Below are 16,612 nucleotides of genomic sequence, written 5' to 3' on the forward strand. Positions count from 1 at the left end.
ACAGAACGTGGCAGAGGATTGTCATGGCAACCACAGTTAGCACCTCTGTCAGCACCACCGCCTCTGCAACTTGTGACTTCCTCAAAAGGTTAAAATTGACATATTGAAACCAACCAGACTTGCATCATTTATGTGAAGTGCGGTGTGGCTGCAGAGCTGATCCTGTAGGTAAAAGTTGGCCACCTTGTTAGCGATGGAGGAAATCTATGCCAATGTTGCATATGACAAGTCTGTTGGCCCGAGAGCTTCGACAAATCCCACAGGTAAGATCTGAATGTCGTCATCTGTTGTATGACCATCACCTGGTCTTAGTGTTGTATCACTGACTGTATTCACTACTCAGTCTTCTCTTTGTTCAGGTTGCAGGAGCTCAGAGAGGAGATTTCATGGAGCTGTTGTTCTCTGCCTGGGGCTGCTCAGTGTTTTCCTGCTGGCTGGGCTCATCGGCCTCAGTATCCACTGTGAGTCTGATCTCATTCAGAAACTGTTCATTGAGTAGAATTAGGAAACATTTTGACTTGTATAATACAGTAACTGTTTCTGTGTGCAAAAAGTATTTTGTGTCAGAGAAACATGACTGTCTCTCTTTTGTATTTTCTTTAAGTTGTATTGACTTTTAACCCTTTGAAACCTGAGCAAATTGGCTTGATTTCTTTCAAAAACATGTAGAAGAAATAACCTGAAAATATGCAAGAAATTAGCTACACGAGAAAATTAAAAACAAGAAAATTAGCTTAAAAAAGAAAGTTAAAAACAAACAAAGGAAGGAACTGACTTGGAAAAAGGTGCTTAAAAATTATAAATATAATTTTCCCTAGCTTTTTCTTTTTTCCCTATTTCTTAAAATAATTTTCTAAATCTGTTAAGTTTCTGCAATTTGTGTGACATTCCTTACGAAGTTGCTCACTGCCTTTTTCCCCCCATGTCTTTGAAAGAAATTGCACCAACTTGCTCAGGGTTCAAAGATTTAAGTACTTGTGAAAGGCGTCTAAAAGCAGCACAAGAAAAGTGACGTCGCTCCAGGTTTCAAAGGGTTAAAGGCAAGAGGGAGTACAAGAGACATAAGCCCTGTTTCCACTGAGCAGTACAGTGCAGTTGTGGATGGTACCAATGGAACCGTTCTGTACGGTCCCCCATTTCTGGTCCCCCCTCTGTGAGAGCTGTGAACACTGCAGTCTGATTGGTCAATAGAGGACGGTCACTCTGCTCAGAGCTGAGTTGTGTCTGGTTTTGAGGCTCATGTAACCACTGTTCACACTGTGGAGAGTTTTATTAGTAAACTGCATATATTCTAATCCTCACTCCTCACTTAGAGAAAAAAAAAGTGTCGTGGAACGTTGTTCCTGTGGGCTACGGCAACACTAAAACCCTGAGCTTGCCTGAGGAGTAAATGCACAAACCTGCTATTTTTAAAGATTTCAACACAGCCTGCAGCCTGTTCTATTTTGTTCTGAAAATGTCGGCGTGCAGCCTCGTTCTGTAGACGATAAACAAGATGCAGACTTCCCTCTGTGTCACCGGGAATGAGGAAATACAGTGAGTGCTGGACGGAGCAGTGAGTGACAACAACTTCGCCCACATTTAAGAGTACTGTTTGAGGGGAAATGTCCGGGTCTAGGTACCATGTCTGAAGGTTCCAAAGGTACCATACTGAAAGTGTTTGGTGGAAACGGGGCTCTACATGTAGACGTGTTGTATTAGATATGCTTTAGCTGAGGAAGGAACATACCATAGAAGAGGGTCCAGTTAATTGAAAACACATCTGTAATGGGTAATAAAACAAAAACAAATGTACGGTAGGAGATTCACAGGAGTGTGGTAGTAAATCCAAACAAGCAATGAATTAAAAACAAAAACTGGTCATCTTTTAATCTACCACTTGTACACCTCACTCGATGCAGTTTCAAATTATTTGACATCTGGTTCTGAGATCCTGTATAACAGTGTCTTCTTTAATTTTAGATCTCCTCACGGCGTTCGGCTGCAGAGCTCTCCTCTGTCAAAGCCAACCTGACTGAGCATCTCCAGGTCAGTTACAAGAAGTTGTCTGCCCTGACTGAAGAGAGAGACCAGCTGAATGTCAGCCTCATTGAAATGACCAAAGAACGGAACTCGCTGAGTAAGTGTGGCACAGAAATAATCTCATCTACATGAGCAGCATTGTCGAAGTACAACTGTGTTATCTCAGTTCTGCAAAATGGTTTTTGCAAAGGTTTTAATCTTTGACACCTTGTAGTCATAAGCGTTATTCGTGTATGTAAAAAAAACTCCTTCAAAGGCTCAACTGTGTTTTAATGTTTTAATCTTGTTTCTTTAATCTTAGTCTTGGCTTAATTATGTTTTCTAACTACACTGGTTGTACCTGCAACAATAATAATTAGATATGTGCATGTATACGTTGAAAACTACCTTATTCTGGTATGATTTTTTCAAGGTTTTATTGTTTCTTATAGAGAGAAGGTGTCCTGCAGGATGGATGGTGTTCAGTTGTTCCTGTTATTTCGTCTCTACTGAGTCTGGTTCCTGGGAAAAGGGCAGACAGGACTGCAAGGAGAGAGGAGCAGATCTGGTGGTGATAGACAGTGCTGAAGAACAGGTGGTGTGTGCGCGCGCATGTGTGTGTGTGTGTGTGTGTGTGTGTGTGTGTGTGTGTGTGTTCGCATGTCATTGCTTTTGCAAATTTGTTCAGAAATTGACCATTCGCTAAGCCCTGTCCCTTTGTGATGGTCCGACAAGCTGTTGCAGTAAGCATGGAGCCCACACTGTAACTAACTGCACTCCCTGAAGAAATATTATCATAATTTTGGGAACATGAACTAGTGATTCCAGAGAGAAGCAGACAGAGGGGTCTACAGTCTGTGTTTGAAGGATATATCCAGGATGTCAAACTGACTCAGCAGCAACAACAGGCTAAAAATGACAACGATAGTTAGAAGCTAAAGCCGAACTATAGGCTACAGATCACAGTGTAAAAGTGAACCACCACATCACTGCTGATCGCCACACAAGACAATGAATATAAAGGGAAACTTTGCTCATACCAGCTGTGTGGCATCACAGTGTGTGCAGATGAACAGTGTTTGGCTTCACCCCCGTGCTGCTGCCAGCACGTGGACCTCTGCCACCGGATGGGCAGGGAGGGGCAGGGATCTCTGGGGGAAGTCAATCAAGGTTCACCTGCCCACAATGTGATGACACAGAGCTGGCTGAATATCAGCAACGTTTCCCTGCTTCCCTTCACTGGTTCCTGTACAGCAGGGTCGGTCTTTGTTTCACTGTTATAATCATTAAAAAGCAAAAACAGCATGTGTATACATTCAGTAGGCTATATCTTCAGTAGCTAGCTAGCTAACCCTACACTTTTCAGGGTCTGATTTTGGTTTTGGAACAGGGAAGAAACGTATATCTTTTTCCAACCTCTCCAGGTAACGAGTATCATTAATAAAGGGCGTGCCCCAGGCACAACATTTAGCTCCTAATCCACAAAACCATCCTGAAAATGAAGGAAATCTGAAATGACTGCATTAGAGTCAATGGAGCACAGCTGTGTTGTTGTTGGACCCGGGTCTGAGCTGGCCTGATGCTATGTTATGACTGGCTAGTCCACGTCAATTCATGCCTCTCTAAATGCTCTATCTCACTGTGGACAATGTAAAAAAAAAAAAAAAAACCCAGACTAATCTGGGGAAGTTCAAGAAGTAAACAAGTCGCCATTACTCAGCCGGTGTCTCCCTGCAATACGGGTGTGCTTGAATCAGGTCCACAGGAATGCTGCTCAGCCTTGCTTCCAATTTTTCCCAGTGGCCACTTGCAGTGGTGCAGCAAAAAATCCCCTGCGGTCCAAAAAGCATTTTCCCCTTAGGCCACCATTGTAAAAGAGACGTCTGTAAACATGTTCACAGGACACATTCATTCCTATGAAAGTTACTCAGTCAGAATGAAGCAAAAAAGTTGACCTTGTGGGTGTAACATGACCTGGAAGATCGTCCCATAGTGACCCATGTAGCAGGCCAAATAGAGACTTCCACCCGTTGAGCCAGCTACTACCTGTTTAGCGCTCCACAAATCTGAATAGGGATAAAATTATTTGATCTAGACGTTCTAACTGTTATCAGACCGAAATGATTTATTCCAGGTGGTGAAACAAGCTTGTGAGCTTAAAAAATGTACCTACTGACTTGCAGACATCTCTGTCGCCATGTAAGTTAACGGGAAAAAGTATTTTTAGGCCACCTGGCATCACATGACGGATGTAATTCCACAATACCACAAAATTGTCTTCGTAGCTCGGTGCACTTCCTGGTGGCCTGCTATAGAGAATATGAAGGTGTGTCATGCCTAGCGAGACGTGGGGGCCATCTTTGTGGTATGTGCTGTGCACTCAGCCCAAAAACAAGATAGTTTTCAATATCCAGGTATGTGAGTGGAGGTACAGTAGTGCATCAGGGTCTGGAATTCGGATCTGTGTAGTTTGCTGTGATTTGTTTGTCCAAGTTCTGGTGCTTGACCACCTTAGCAGGCACAATGACAGCACTATAGTCACAAAATGGCACCCATGTCTGAAGTATTATGGTGTGACATGACTTTCACATTGTCTGTAGAGGATTTACTTACTGTATTTTCTTCTATGTGATATTTATGATTATTCAGTTACAACAAAGTTTTTTGTTGAGATAAATAATCGTAAACTGCACACACATACATGGTGGTTAAAACTAAAATCTAATGTGTGTTTCACCTTTGTTGAACAGACGTTTGTTGTGTCCACCGGGAAAACTGCTTGGATCGGTTTGACTGACAGAGATGAGGAAGGAACCTGGAAATGGATAGATGGAACTCCACTGACTCTGAAGTAAGGCCTCCCTTTGGTTGAATAAAGATGTAAATGTTTTGCTTTTCTAACATTGCAGCTTTCAGTTAAAAAAGAATAACTAAAAGAAAATATATTGTTTATGTCACTTCTATTTATTTTCTGATTGATCAGATGCTGGCTCCCTTAAATAGCAGTCAGTCATCAAAACTTTGAGAACACCTTTGTCTGAGAAGTTTGTTTGAAAATTGCTCTTAAATTGTCAGTTTAGCTGATAAATTTCTATTAATTTCTCCCAGGAGAAATTTGCCCAGACGTTTCAATCTATCTTCTAAATAATAACATTAATAATTTAACAACTGTAACTGTATAAAGTTTGTAGCTCTGTATTTCGCAGAGGCTGCAGTCTGCTTGAATTTGTGCAATGTGCAGTTTATTTCAATGGTGACAGTCACGGGGAAAGTAGTAAACAGTAAGTAAACAGTATGATGTTTTTTGGTGGGCGGGCTTAGCTGGAGGCAAAACAATTCTCCACAGATACTAGCCAGCGCTAGCTAGCAAGTTCTTTTGGCTTGTTTAAGGCAATGGAGGAAAATGATTCCAAGTGCTTTAACGACTGTGACACAAACTGGACCATTTGTAAATTCCGAGCGCTGTCTGAATGCACCATTTGGTAATCCAGAGCACCGCACTCTCGGAGCAGCAGAGCACCGAGTGGAGTGAATGTGTGATTAACTTAACTGTTTGTTAATCCATGTAGAAATATAACGCTCTGTTTCTTCGACCAACAGGGCTCTCATTTTAGTGTAGAGCGTCACACTGAATTTATGAATGCACCATGTCAGGTCACTCACTCTCCGGGACCGCCAGTGTTACTTGAATAAGTAAACACTGACCAACGGGACCAGACTGGCCGACCCGTATGCTCTCACTCAGTGGATGGATGATGTCACAGGAAGCCAATCTTCAAAGGAGGACCACACTTGAACTGTTTCCTCCAGTTTGTTTTGCTATTGAAGCTAACGTTAGCTAATGTGCTAAAAAGTTAGCGTTGCAGAGAAATCCAATATTCCTCTTAATCCCTCCCCAGTTTCTGATGAGGTGGACATGATAACCCTTAATACACATAACGTTATTCATCACTACAACAGGAAATACTTTTTCCCTAACCTGATATGAAGTGTGCGCTGCACATGTGAGCATTTTTGATGATGGCCTCCGTCCAGTCCTTTGGTCTTATCACATTTAACCATAGTCATCTTTGTTTTTGTTGACAGGCAGTGGCGGCTGGTTTTGAGCCATGGCTCCTTCTATTCTGGCTCCCCAATAAGACATTTTCAGACTCCTATGTAGCCTACAGCCCTGTGGTGGAGAGGTGTTTAGCCTCCAGCTAACAAAATGACGTCATTGTGACATCAGGCATAAAAGGATCAAAACATTTGCATGGTTAATAATACTATAGGAGAATGAGAAGGTATATTTTCTGTCACGTGGGTGAACTGCTGCTTTTGTTGACAAATTTAAACTTTACATACTTAAGAAGACGCAGCATAAAAGGAGGTCCTTCCTGTTTTTCAGCCGTAACAGAGCTGATGATCAGTGTTTGCTGCAGAAACTCGATGCGCCGGTCATCAACCTAAAGAGCATTATGTGCCACTGATGAACTGTGTTGGTGTCACAGATTTACAGTATCATCATTCTCTTGTTTCTTAACCTGTTAAGAACTGGGAGAGAAGAAGCAGCCTGATAATGGTGGTAGAGATCCACAGTGGGGGCGAAGAGGACTGTGCACATATCAGACCTAACACCGAGTGGAATGACCGGTCATGTGACATCCATCTGCGGTGGATCTGTGAGAAAACAGCTCAACATTGCTGAAAGTTTTGAGAATGTTTGTGGAACTTAAATTGTTAATGGCTGTGTCCATTTTTTAGTGTATTTACAGTATTTTTTTAAATGTTTGATTGTGAAGTAATCTACATGTATTCAGATTATATTACATTTTTGTATAATCCAAAATTATATAAAAATTGCCATGTTTAGTAGCTGACTGGATTTAAGTATTTCAGTATTGATACAGACATGGACAACCCAGAGCAGAACTCCCTCCTTTAGGTTTCATGTTACCGTTGGTTTTGAAGGGCACATTGCTTCATTGTTGATCTGTGTGTGCAGTGGCGCCGGCAGCCATAATCCTGTACACACTGTACGTACATTTTTTTCAATGATTTATCATCCTATCCTGACGATGAAATCCTGTGAAAACCAGTAGATTGTGTCTTTGGGTCCTTTTTTTGCTGACGAATGTGCCTAAGATGCTTTCAGGCTGTGTCCACTCACTATGACGCAAATTCATTTGGATGCTGATGACTGGTGCACGTCAGAGGTCAGAGGTCAGTGTATGATAAACATTTCTGGTGCTCAATTAACCAAAAGGGCCTAAACTACGCATTGGAGGGATATATTCATAATTTTATTGTTGAGAAGGTCGATGAAAAGCTTAAATTACAAGCCAAAATTTACAGGTCACAGTGTAAGCGTGATAAACCGCGTTGCCGTCACCATCAAAGACAACAAGATAGAGGATCAGCATTGTTCATGCACTGCAGGGTAAGAAATTTTACCATCTTTACCAAGAGTGTCTCTCCGTTAGTTTGGTGCTACAGTATTTACACTGAATCATTCAGCATAACGTTTGCCAACCTTTGTTATCTCTGCCATTACAGATAAGTTAATTAAGCTAAGCTCCAGAAGTTAACGTTAGCTTAACTAGAGCCCTTTGGACAACAGCTAACAATGATGTACGATCACCAAAGTACAAAACTAGAACAAAATATGCTAATGAACTCCCAGCACACAAGGTGACATGATGAACAACGCAGCTAGGAGCTAACGTTAGCCTAACTTTAGCTAACGTTAGCTAGAAATGTTAAAGATAACTTTATATTTCTTTCCAAAGTGACAATTTGTTGCCTCAAACACAATGTTGACTTACCTTAGATGTAGACATCATTGTTAATCTTATTCACGTTGAGTTGATGTTGTGGTCTAACGTTACCACACAACTTTATCCAAAGGAGACACTTTTCTCGGTTGAGATGTGGTTTAAAGGGTAAAAAATACACCTCGACGCCCAGCCTCTCAGGATACCTTGTGTCGGAGTTGCATGTACCCCATGCACAACGTTTGACCATTTTCAAACTTCAAATCTCCGAAAAAGCTCATAAAACCGAACAAAACTGTCTTTCTGTAATGCATTTCAATGAACGTCCAGGCAGAGAATGTCCGAGTGTATGAGAATGGCTATACGCACTGTGATTGGCTCATTGCATTTGAGGGCGGAGCTTAGCCATAGGTCAGTTGTGATGCTAACAAAATTGTATGACTTATCTTGTAGTTCGAAAGGAGCAAATAAAACCACTGAGCATTTTTCAGGCTTTTGAAATAAGAAAGTGAACAAACCTCAGCAGCAAAAAATATGCAGAGAGCAACAAGTCTGCTAACGTTACTGCTGCTAGCATTATTGTTATTTCTCATGAATAATGCATTGTTCCTTTGTAACTGTGAACGTGTGTGTCTGACATTGTGGTTTGTCTTAGCAACCACTGTTAGCACCTCTGCAACGTGTGAATTCCTCAGTATAGGCATGAAGTTGAGAAATTGAAACCAACATCACACAGACATCATTAATGTGAAGTGCAGTGTGGCTGCAGCTAGCCGACCCTGTAGGTTAAGTTTGTCACTTTAAGAGCAATGGAGGAAATCTATATGAATGTTCCACCGAACAAGTCTGTTGGCTCGAGAGCTTCAACAGATCCCACAGGTAAGATCTGAACATTATCATCTGTTGTATGATCATCACCTGGTCTTACTGTTGTATTACTGACTGTATTCACTGTTCTGTGTTCAGAGAGGAGACTTTATGGAGCTGTTGTTCTCTGCCTGGGGCTGCTGAGTGTTCTCCTGCTGGCCGGGCTCATCGGCCTCGGTGTCCACTGTGAGTCTCCTGTATTATTAAGATGTTCAGTGTAGTTTCTGTCCTGCCTTAATGTTCTTATTGTCTCCTTCATGTATTCTTTAATTGGTTTTGGTCTTGTGTCTCTGTTTATTTGTTCGAAGTCACAAAGGAGCTTTGTCATTTTATTTATAAAAGGTTCAACACATATGAAACACACAATTTTTGTATTTTGTGAACATAGAATTTGACCAAGACGGTTCACAGTGTTGTTTCCCAGTGGTGGCTGTGTTTTTTTCTTACCAGAACTGAGGAGTTTTTGACCAACACATCCTGTTGTTTGTCTTTTTCACCGACCTCTCCCTGCTTTTTCAGTTTTTGTGCAACCAAACGTGACTGTTTTCAGCCAAAACATAATCTTTTCCAAACCATAACAGTGTTTTTGAGAAACGTGAGTTTTAACGTACCCTCTACAAAATGCTGATTTTTTCTGGCGATCAGGTTGCAGGGTTCATCTGCAAGTCTCTGTATCTCTCTTGTGTCTTGTCTTGCCTTTAAAAGTAAATCTACCAGCCATTCAGTGGATTACCATCGTGTTTTTGGGGTTTGTGACTAAAGCAAATCTAGCAGCCACTTGCAAATTTTAGGTGTTAAATTTTCTGGTGACTGGGCTGTGCATGCATGGTGTGTTAGATATACTATAGGCGAGGAAGTAACATATGGGGTGCTGTTTGTAAAGTGGCTCACGCTGAAAATAACATCAACATTTTGCCACATTTAGCTTCAAACAATGTTTAAAAAAGTGTTGTGAATTTTTTAACGTCATTTTTTACCACATTTACAGCAATATTTGTTAACTTAGAAATATATTAAATAGTTAAATCTAAATATTAAATGTGGCACCTAAATGTTAAATGTTAAATGTTAAATCTAAATATTAAATCTAAATCTAAATGTTAAATCTAAATGCTAAATCTAAATCAAAATTTTAAATCTAAATGCTAAATCTAAATCTAAATATTAAATCTAAATCTAAATGTTAAATCTAAATGTTAAATCTAAATCTAAATGCTTAATCTAAATCTAAATCTAAATATTAAATCTAAAGCTAAATGCTAAATCTAAATCTAAATGTTAAATCTAAATGTTAAATCTAAATATTAAATCTAAATCTAAATGTTAAATCTAAATGCTAAATCTAAATCTAAATGTTAAATGTTAAATCTAAATGTTCTGGGTGAAACTAAATATTTAGCTAATATGCAAATTAACACTGCCGGTCACCGGAAATACCAAAATAAAAGCTTGAGATGGTCAGACTGTGTTTGTAGAATCAAATAACGAATTAAACCAACGTATCGGGGGAAATGAACACTTGAACACACATTAGCGTGATAATAACTACCTAAAATAACAAAAAACATGTTTGGAGAAATTTTATTTGACGTGTACTTTGAATTGTTAGTGTCCCTTCTATGCCTCCACTGTGGAGGCTCTATGGCGGATACTGTCGCTGTCGATGCACTGCTAAAATTCTGTATTGCCGCCAGAACGGCACTTCCAAAGTTTTCCGCTAAATCGGACATGTCGACATGTTGGCAAGCAGCAAGGAGCATGGAGAAAGTGACCAACTTCACCGACAGTGGGTGGGTGGGGGCAGGGGTAGGATAGTGCTGGCCAAAACACCTCGATCGCTCCCTCGTGGCTGCCTATAGTACAGGTGATAAATCCCACACCCTCCATAGAAGGGACACTAACAACTCAAAGTACACGTCAAATAAACTTTCTCCAAACATGTTTTTTGTTATTTTAGGTAGTTATTATCACGCTAATGTGTGTTCAAGTGTTCATTTCCCCTGATAAGTTGGTTTTAATTTGTTATTTAATTCTATAAACACAGTCTGACCATCTTGAGCTTTTATTTTGGTACTTCCGGTGACCGGCAGTGTAATTTGCATATTAGCTAAATACTTAGTTTCACCCAGAACATTTAGAATTAACATTTAACATTTAGATTTAGATTTAGCATTTAGATTTAACATTTAGATTTAGATTTAATATTTAGATTTAGCATTTAGATTTAGATTTAGCATTTAGATTTAACATTTAGATTTAGATTTAGATTTAGCATTTAGATGTAGCATTTAGATTTAACATTTAGATTTAGATTTAATATTTAGATTTAGATTTAATATTTAGATTTAACATTTAACATTTAGGTGCCACATTTAATATTTAGATTTAACTATTTAATATATTTCTAAGTTAACAAACATTGCTGTAAATGTGGTAAAAGGTGACGTTAAAAAATTCACAACACTTTTTTAAACATTGTTTGAAGCTAAATGTGGCAAAATGTTGATGTTATTTTCAGTGTGAGCCACTTTACGAACGGCACCCTATAGTAACATACAATAGAGAAAGAGGGGGTATTAAATTATTTGACATGTGGTTGTAATCCTGTATAAAAGTGTGTCCTTTTATTTTAGACTATGACTCCTCACGGCGTTCAGCCTCAGAGCTCTCCTCTATCAAAGCCAACCTGACTGAGCGTCTCCAGGTCAGTTACAACAAGTCGTCTGCCCTGACTGAAGAGAGAGACCAGCTGAATGTCAGCCTCATTGAAATGACCAAAGAGCGGAACTGGCTGAGTAAGTGCAAAATGTATCTACCATAAACAGATGAGTTTTTAACAGACCCTGCTCACAGCAGACATTTTGACTGGTCAGAGCAAGAAAAGTAATTCATCACATATTGTCCTTAGGCAGGGCAGGTGTTAATCCAGACACCTTGTAGTCATGAGAGTTATTTGTGTACATAAATAAAAAAACTCCTTCAGAGACTCAATTGCATTTTCATTTTTTTATTCTTGTCTCTGTAATCTTAGTCTTGGCCAGGTCTCCCTTGTAAAAGAGATTGTTGATCTCAACAGGACATACCTGGTTAAATAAAAATAAAATAAAAAGTGACAGAGACAGGAAGACTCAGTTATGTTTTCTAACTACCTTCTCTGTACCTGCAACAATAATAATTAGATATGTGCATGTATACATTGGACACTACCTTATTCTGGTCTGTTTTTTTTAAGTTTTTATTGTTTCTTATAGAGAGAAGGTGTCCTGCAGGATGGATGGTGTTCGGTTGTTCCTGTTATTTCCTCTCTAATAAGTCTCATTCCTGGGATGAAGCCAGAAAGGACTGCAAGGAGAGAGGAGCAGATCTGGTGGTGATAGACAGTGATAAAGAACAGGTAGTGTGTGTGTGTGTGTGTGTGGGTGTGTGTGTGAAAGAGAAAGAGTAAAAGTAGCAACACAACACTGTAAAATACATGATTCTGTTACGAGTACATGTCCTTCCGTCAAAATGATACTTAAGTAAAAGTACAACATGTTGGGCAGCACGGTGGTGAAGTGGTTCACATCGTCACTTCATATCAAGAGGGTTCTGTGTGGAGCCCTTCTGTGTGGAATTTGCATGTTCTCCTTGTGTCATTGTGGGCATTCTCTGGGTGCTCCAGCTTCCTCCCACAGTCCAAAGACATGCAGGTTAATTGTTGACTCTAAATTGTCCGTAGGTGTGAATGTGAGTGTGAATGGTTGTCTGTCTCTATGTGTCAGCCCTGTGATAGTCTGGTGACCTGTCCAGGGTGAACCCCGCCTCTCGGCTAATGTCTGCTAGGATGGGCTCCAGCCTCCCCGGGATCCCCGATGGGATAAGCAGTCACGGAAAATGAATGAATGAACAACACTATGAGCATCAAAATATTTATATGCGACATGTAGAGCAATAATATAGCAGCAAACCATCGGTCTGGACCAAAGAGGTCAGACATTGCAGTCTCTAAAGCCGTCCCGGTGGCATGGCTAAAAAACCTGATTATTAAACACAAAGACAGAATAATAAACAGCTTCTTTTTCACCTTAACCATCACCTACATTTTATTTTAATTGAATTTAATTTGCACTGTTTACAGTCAACATCTTAAATACAATATATTATTAAAACAAAAATATAAAAAACTGTGTGTTATTTTTATTGAACAGCTGTTCCTCTCTAACTTCACCGAGAAGGGAACTCATGCCTGGATCGGTCTGACTGACGAAGCCAAGGAGGGGACCTGGAAATGGATTAATGGGGCTCCACTGTCTCTGAAGTAAGGCAGAAGTGTGCTTTACGTTGGCTGCATGAACAAACATACCAGTACTGTTATATAATATACAGAATGCAATCAAACAACCACTTTGGTGAGATATGTTTTACCCAGTAATTCCAACAGATGGCACAATGGCTCTGTTATTCAGGCTCCTATCTGCCACCCACAGTCAGGAGGCAATGATCTGTTGACTGATTCAGGTACATAGTATAATATATTTGAACTTGCATAGCTTTGGGGATGTCATTGAACAGCTGTATTGTAATTTTCCCCCCTGACTGACACCTGTGGTGGAAAAAATATTAAGATCACTCACTTTTTTTCACTTAAATCTTTATTAAGACATTTTTTTGTGACAGTGACATGTCAGTTACAACAGCATAATAAAACAATACAATAATTGAAAAACAATAAAAGCCAACGAAACCCAAACTGCTTGGGTAAATACACACTTTACAGCCTCTAGGAAGTGAATCTATTGATTAAAAGTTACCAACCACAGCTTTAAGACTTGGTCACAATTTTGGGTGAAAGCATAAAAAATAGTCTGTGTTCGTGTCATTCAGAATGTGGTTATTGTCTGTTTGTTGACCTGTTAGGTACTGGCAAAAAAACCAGCCTGATAATGGAGGTGGATATGCCAATCTTGGGGAAGAGGACTGTGCCCATGTCATAAAATCTGGAGAGAATAATCGAGAGAACTGGAATGATTTGTCTTGTTTCACCAGTCAGAGATGGATCTGTGAGAAAATGTTTGAGATTAAAGATTTGTAAATTTCATATTTGAATGAATGAATGAATGAAAGAATGAATGAATGTGTTTATTTCAGTATATTTCAATAATCAATGTAACTGAAAGGGTATAGGTAGAAGCTAAAGCTTATAAACACCTGCCCCTTTTACCTTACAAAGTTATACTTGTCATAACAATACAAATACAAAAGAGCAACGTGCAAGAATTTGAAATTAATCATATCAATAAACTTAAATTTTCCATCACACAATAGAACGAATAGCGCACAGTGCACAAATTCGGAAATAACAGTACAGTCAGTAAACTTAATTTTCTTTACCATAACAAGAAATAATGTAGTTTTTATAAAGTATTTTAAAGATGTGTAATGTACAGCATGAATTAATACTTTCGGGACAGTTGTTCCAGATCTTTACCCCTTTAACAGAAACAGTTATTTTTAACGATAGTTCGGGTCTTTGGTTTATCAAATAATAATGTTCCCTTCAGATTATATCTGGTGTCTCTCATTTTAAACAGTTTTTGGAGGTGGAGGCAGAAGTTCATTTTTTACTTTGTAAATGGTTTGTATTGTGATGTAATCAACTAAGTCCGTGAATTTCAAAATGTTTTTGCAAATAAATAGTGGGTTAGTTGGCTCGCGATAACGTTTTTTACAGATAATTCTTATAGCTTTCTTTTGCAATAAAAATATAGAATTAGTATTTGTTTTGTATGTGCTTCCCCAGACCTCAATACAATATGTCATATATGGAGCTATTATCGAGTAAAATAATGTATTTAGTGAATTTTGAGAGAGGAAATCATGGGCTTTGTACAAAATTGCAATGGATTTTGACATTTTTGATTTAACATAATTTATGTGGGATTTCCAACTTAATTTGTCATCAGTAGTAACTCCAAGGAATTTTGTTTCAGAATTTTGGATTTGTAGACCAGGGTTGGGGTGGTGGTTGTGGGCTTTAGCCTCAAATGTTTTGTCAAAAGCCCTGCATCTTTTTGCGAAGTATCAGAAGGCAGCTTGAAGTTTTAACCAAAAAGTTAGCTTTAATAGTGCTGATGAAGAACATCCAAAACAGGCAGGTGACAGAAAGTCCAAATGACAGAAGAACCAAAACTAACTGAAAACCAACCAGGATAATACAATGAACTCAGGTAAAAAATCCAAACAGAATGCAAGACACTAGGCAGGAAACAGAGTAGGCAATGGCACCAAAAACACAGGGATAAGCACAGGAATGATCATAGACTAACTAACAAGGAACAACAGGAAACACAAAGGGAAAAAATCACACCAGGGGAGCATATCCCCAAACATCCCTACAGTAGGTTTGGGCTGCACCCGAATGTTTACAACATCTAGCGCCGCCTCTGTTGTAGACCACAGAGAGGGAAGGACATCAGAAATGTCCTTTACCTACAGTTGCAATCAAATTTATTCAACCCCCATTGCATATTAGGCTTATTGGCAAAATATACAATTTCTCTGCTGTTTGCAATAAACAAATTACACAAGAACTGTTTAAGTAGTTCAATGAAACTAATATTACAAGGGTTTTGATCCAAATTCAACACAAAATGCTACTTTTAATGACTACTGCAGTCTCAAAATTATTCAACCCCTTCATGACAAGCATCTTCAGTACTTAGCAGAGCACCCTTTTGCTGTTATGACCTGCTGCAAACGTGATGCATAGCCAGACACCAGCTTCAAACAGCGTTCCTGAGGAATCTTAGCCCATTCCTCATGGGCAATGGCCTCCAGTTCAGTAATATTCTTGGGTGTGCGTTTTGCAACCACATTCTTCAAATCCCACTAGAGATTTTCTATGGGGTTCAAGTCAGGCGACTGTGACGGCCACTCTAGAATCTTCCATTTCTTCTTCTGAAACCAAGCCTTGGTGGACTTTGAGGTATGCTTGGGATCATTGTCCTTTTGGAAGGTCCAATGACGCCCAAGCTTCAGCTTCCTCACAGACGACATGACGTTTTTACCTAAGATTTCCTGACACTTGACTGAATCCATCGTGCCCTCCACACGCTGCAGGTTTCCAGTGCCAGAGGCAGCAAAGCAGCCCCAGAGCATCACTGAGCCACCGCCATGCTTCACTGTAGGCAGGGTGTTCTTTTCAGCATATGCTTCATTCTTCTTCCTCCAGACATACCGCTGTTCCATAGGCCCGAAAAGTTCCAGTTTTGTTTCATTGCTCCACAGAACAGAATTCCAAAACTTCTGTGGCTTATTTATATGGTTTTGAGCATATTGGAGCCGACTTTTCTTGTGCTTTTGGGTCAGTAGTGGTGTACGTCTTGGAGTCCGGGCATGGAGCCCTTCAGTGTTTAGTATGCGCCTTATTGTGCAAACTGAAACCTCAGTGCCTGCTGCCACCAAGTCTTGCTGCAGGTGTTTTGCAGTCACTCAAGGGTTTTTGACCACTTGCCTCCTCAGAAATCTGGTGGCAGCCGCTGATAGTTTCCTCTTTCTGCCACGTCCAGGTAGTGTGGCCACTGTTCCTTTAACTTTGAACTTGCGAACTATGCTTCCAGCTGTATCTCTAGGAACATTCAGAGCTTTTTCTATCTTTTTGTATCCTTTTCCTTGTTTGTGCAAGGCAATGATTTCTTCTCTGAACTTTCTGGACAATTCTTTTGACTTAGCCATATTTCTAACATGCAATCAAACATCACTCTCAACAAACCCCTGGCCAGTCCAGGTATTTATGTGTTCTGTCTCAAGCACACCTGAACTAATGAAGCCCTTGATTAGTTGCACCAGGTGTGCTTGAAACAGGGGGTTGAATAATTTTGATTAGTTGCATCAGGTGTGCTTGAGACAGGGGGTTGAATAATTTTGATTAGTTGCATCAGGTGTGCTTGAGACAGGGGGTTGAATAATTTTGAGACTGCAGTAGTGATTAAAAGTAGCATTTTGCGTTGAAT

At 39.7% G+C, this 16,612-nt stretch overlaps 2 protein-coding genes across 2 annotated transcripts; both read left to right on the forward strand.

The window, feature by feature from the left end:
- Window positions 1-7,613, forward strand: LOC144466756 (CD209 antigen-like protein C). The gene is made up of 7 exons (XM_078174172.1): window positions 1-263; window positions 360-461; window positions 555-562; window positions 1,963-2,119; window positions 2,454-2,596; window positions 4,752-4,853; window positions 6,533-7,613. The coding sequence occupies exons 1-7, from the start codon at window positions 194-196 to the stop codon at window positions 6,686-6,688; spliced, it is 738 nt and encodes a 245-aa protein (XP_078030298.1). The 5' UTR covers window positions 1-193; the 3' UTR covers window positions 6,689-7,613.
- A 316-nt stretch (window positions 7,614-7,929) lies between these two features.
- LOC117251827 (CD209 antigen-like protein C) lies at window positions 7,930-13,698 on the forward strand. The gene is made up of 6 exons (XM_033618389.2): window positions 7,930-8,633; window positions 8,721-8,807; window positions 11,255-11,416; window positions 11,873-12,015; window positions 12,809-12,918; window positions 13,518-13,698. The coding sequence occupies exons 1-6, from the start codon at window positions 8,564-8,566 to the stop codon at window positions 13,690-13,692; spliced, it is 747 nt and encodes a 248-aa protein (XP_033474280.2). The 5' UTR covers window positions 7,930-8,563; the 3' UTR covers window positions 13,693-13,698.
- Window positions 13,699-16,612: the final 2,914 nt, after the last annotated feature.

This window comes from Epinephelus lanceolatus, chromosome 14, assembly GCF_041903045.1.
Source record: "Epinephelus lanceolatus isolate andai-2023 chromosome 14, ASM4190304v1, whole genome shotgun sequence".
Taxonomy (NCBI): domain Eukaryota; kingdom Metazoa; phylum Chordata; class Actinopteri; order Perciformes; family Serranidae; genus Epinephelus; species Epinephelus lanceolatus.

What these genes read in the sequence shown, in the direction of transcription:
- LOC144466756 (XM_078174172.1), top strand. Translation starts at nt 194, where the DNA reads ATGGAGGAAATCTATGCCAATGTTGCATATGACAAGTCTGTTGGCCCG. An exon ending in AGCTTCGACAAATCCCACAG is followed by an intron (nt 264 to 359) that starts GTAAGATCTGAA and finishes CTCTTTGTTCAG; the next exon opens with GTTGCAGGAGCTCAGAGAGG. An exon ending in GAACTCCACTGACTCTGAAG is followed by an intron (nt 4,854 to 6,532) that starts TAAGGCCTCCCT and finishes TAACCTGTTAAG; the next exon opens with AACTGGGAGAGAAGAAGCAG.
- LOC117251827 (XM_033618389.2), top strand. Translation starts at nt 8,564, where the DNA reads ATGGAGGAAATCTATATGAATGTTCCACCGAACAAGTCTGTTGGCTCG. An exon ending in CATCGGCCTCGGTGTCCACT is followed by an intron (nt 8,808 to 11,254) that starts GTGAGTCTCCTG and finishes CTTTTATTTTAG; the next exon opens with ACTATGACTCCTCACGGCGT. An exon ending in GGGGCTCCACTGTCTCTGAA is followed by an intron (nt 12,919 to 13,517) that starts GTAAGGCAGAAG and finishes TTGACCTGTTAG; the next exon opens with GTACTGGCAAAAAAACCAGC.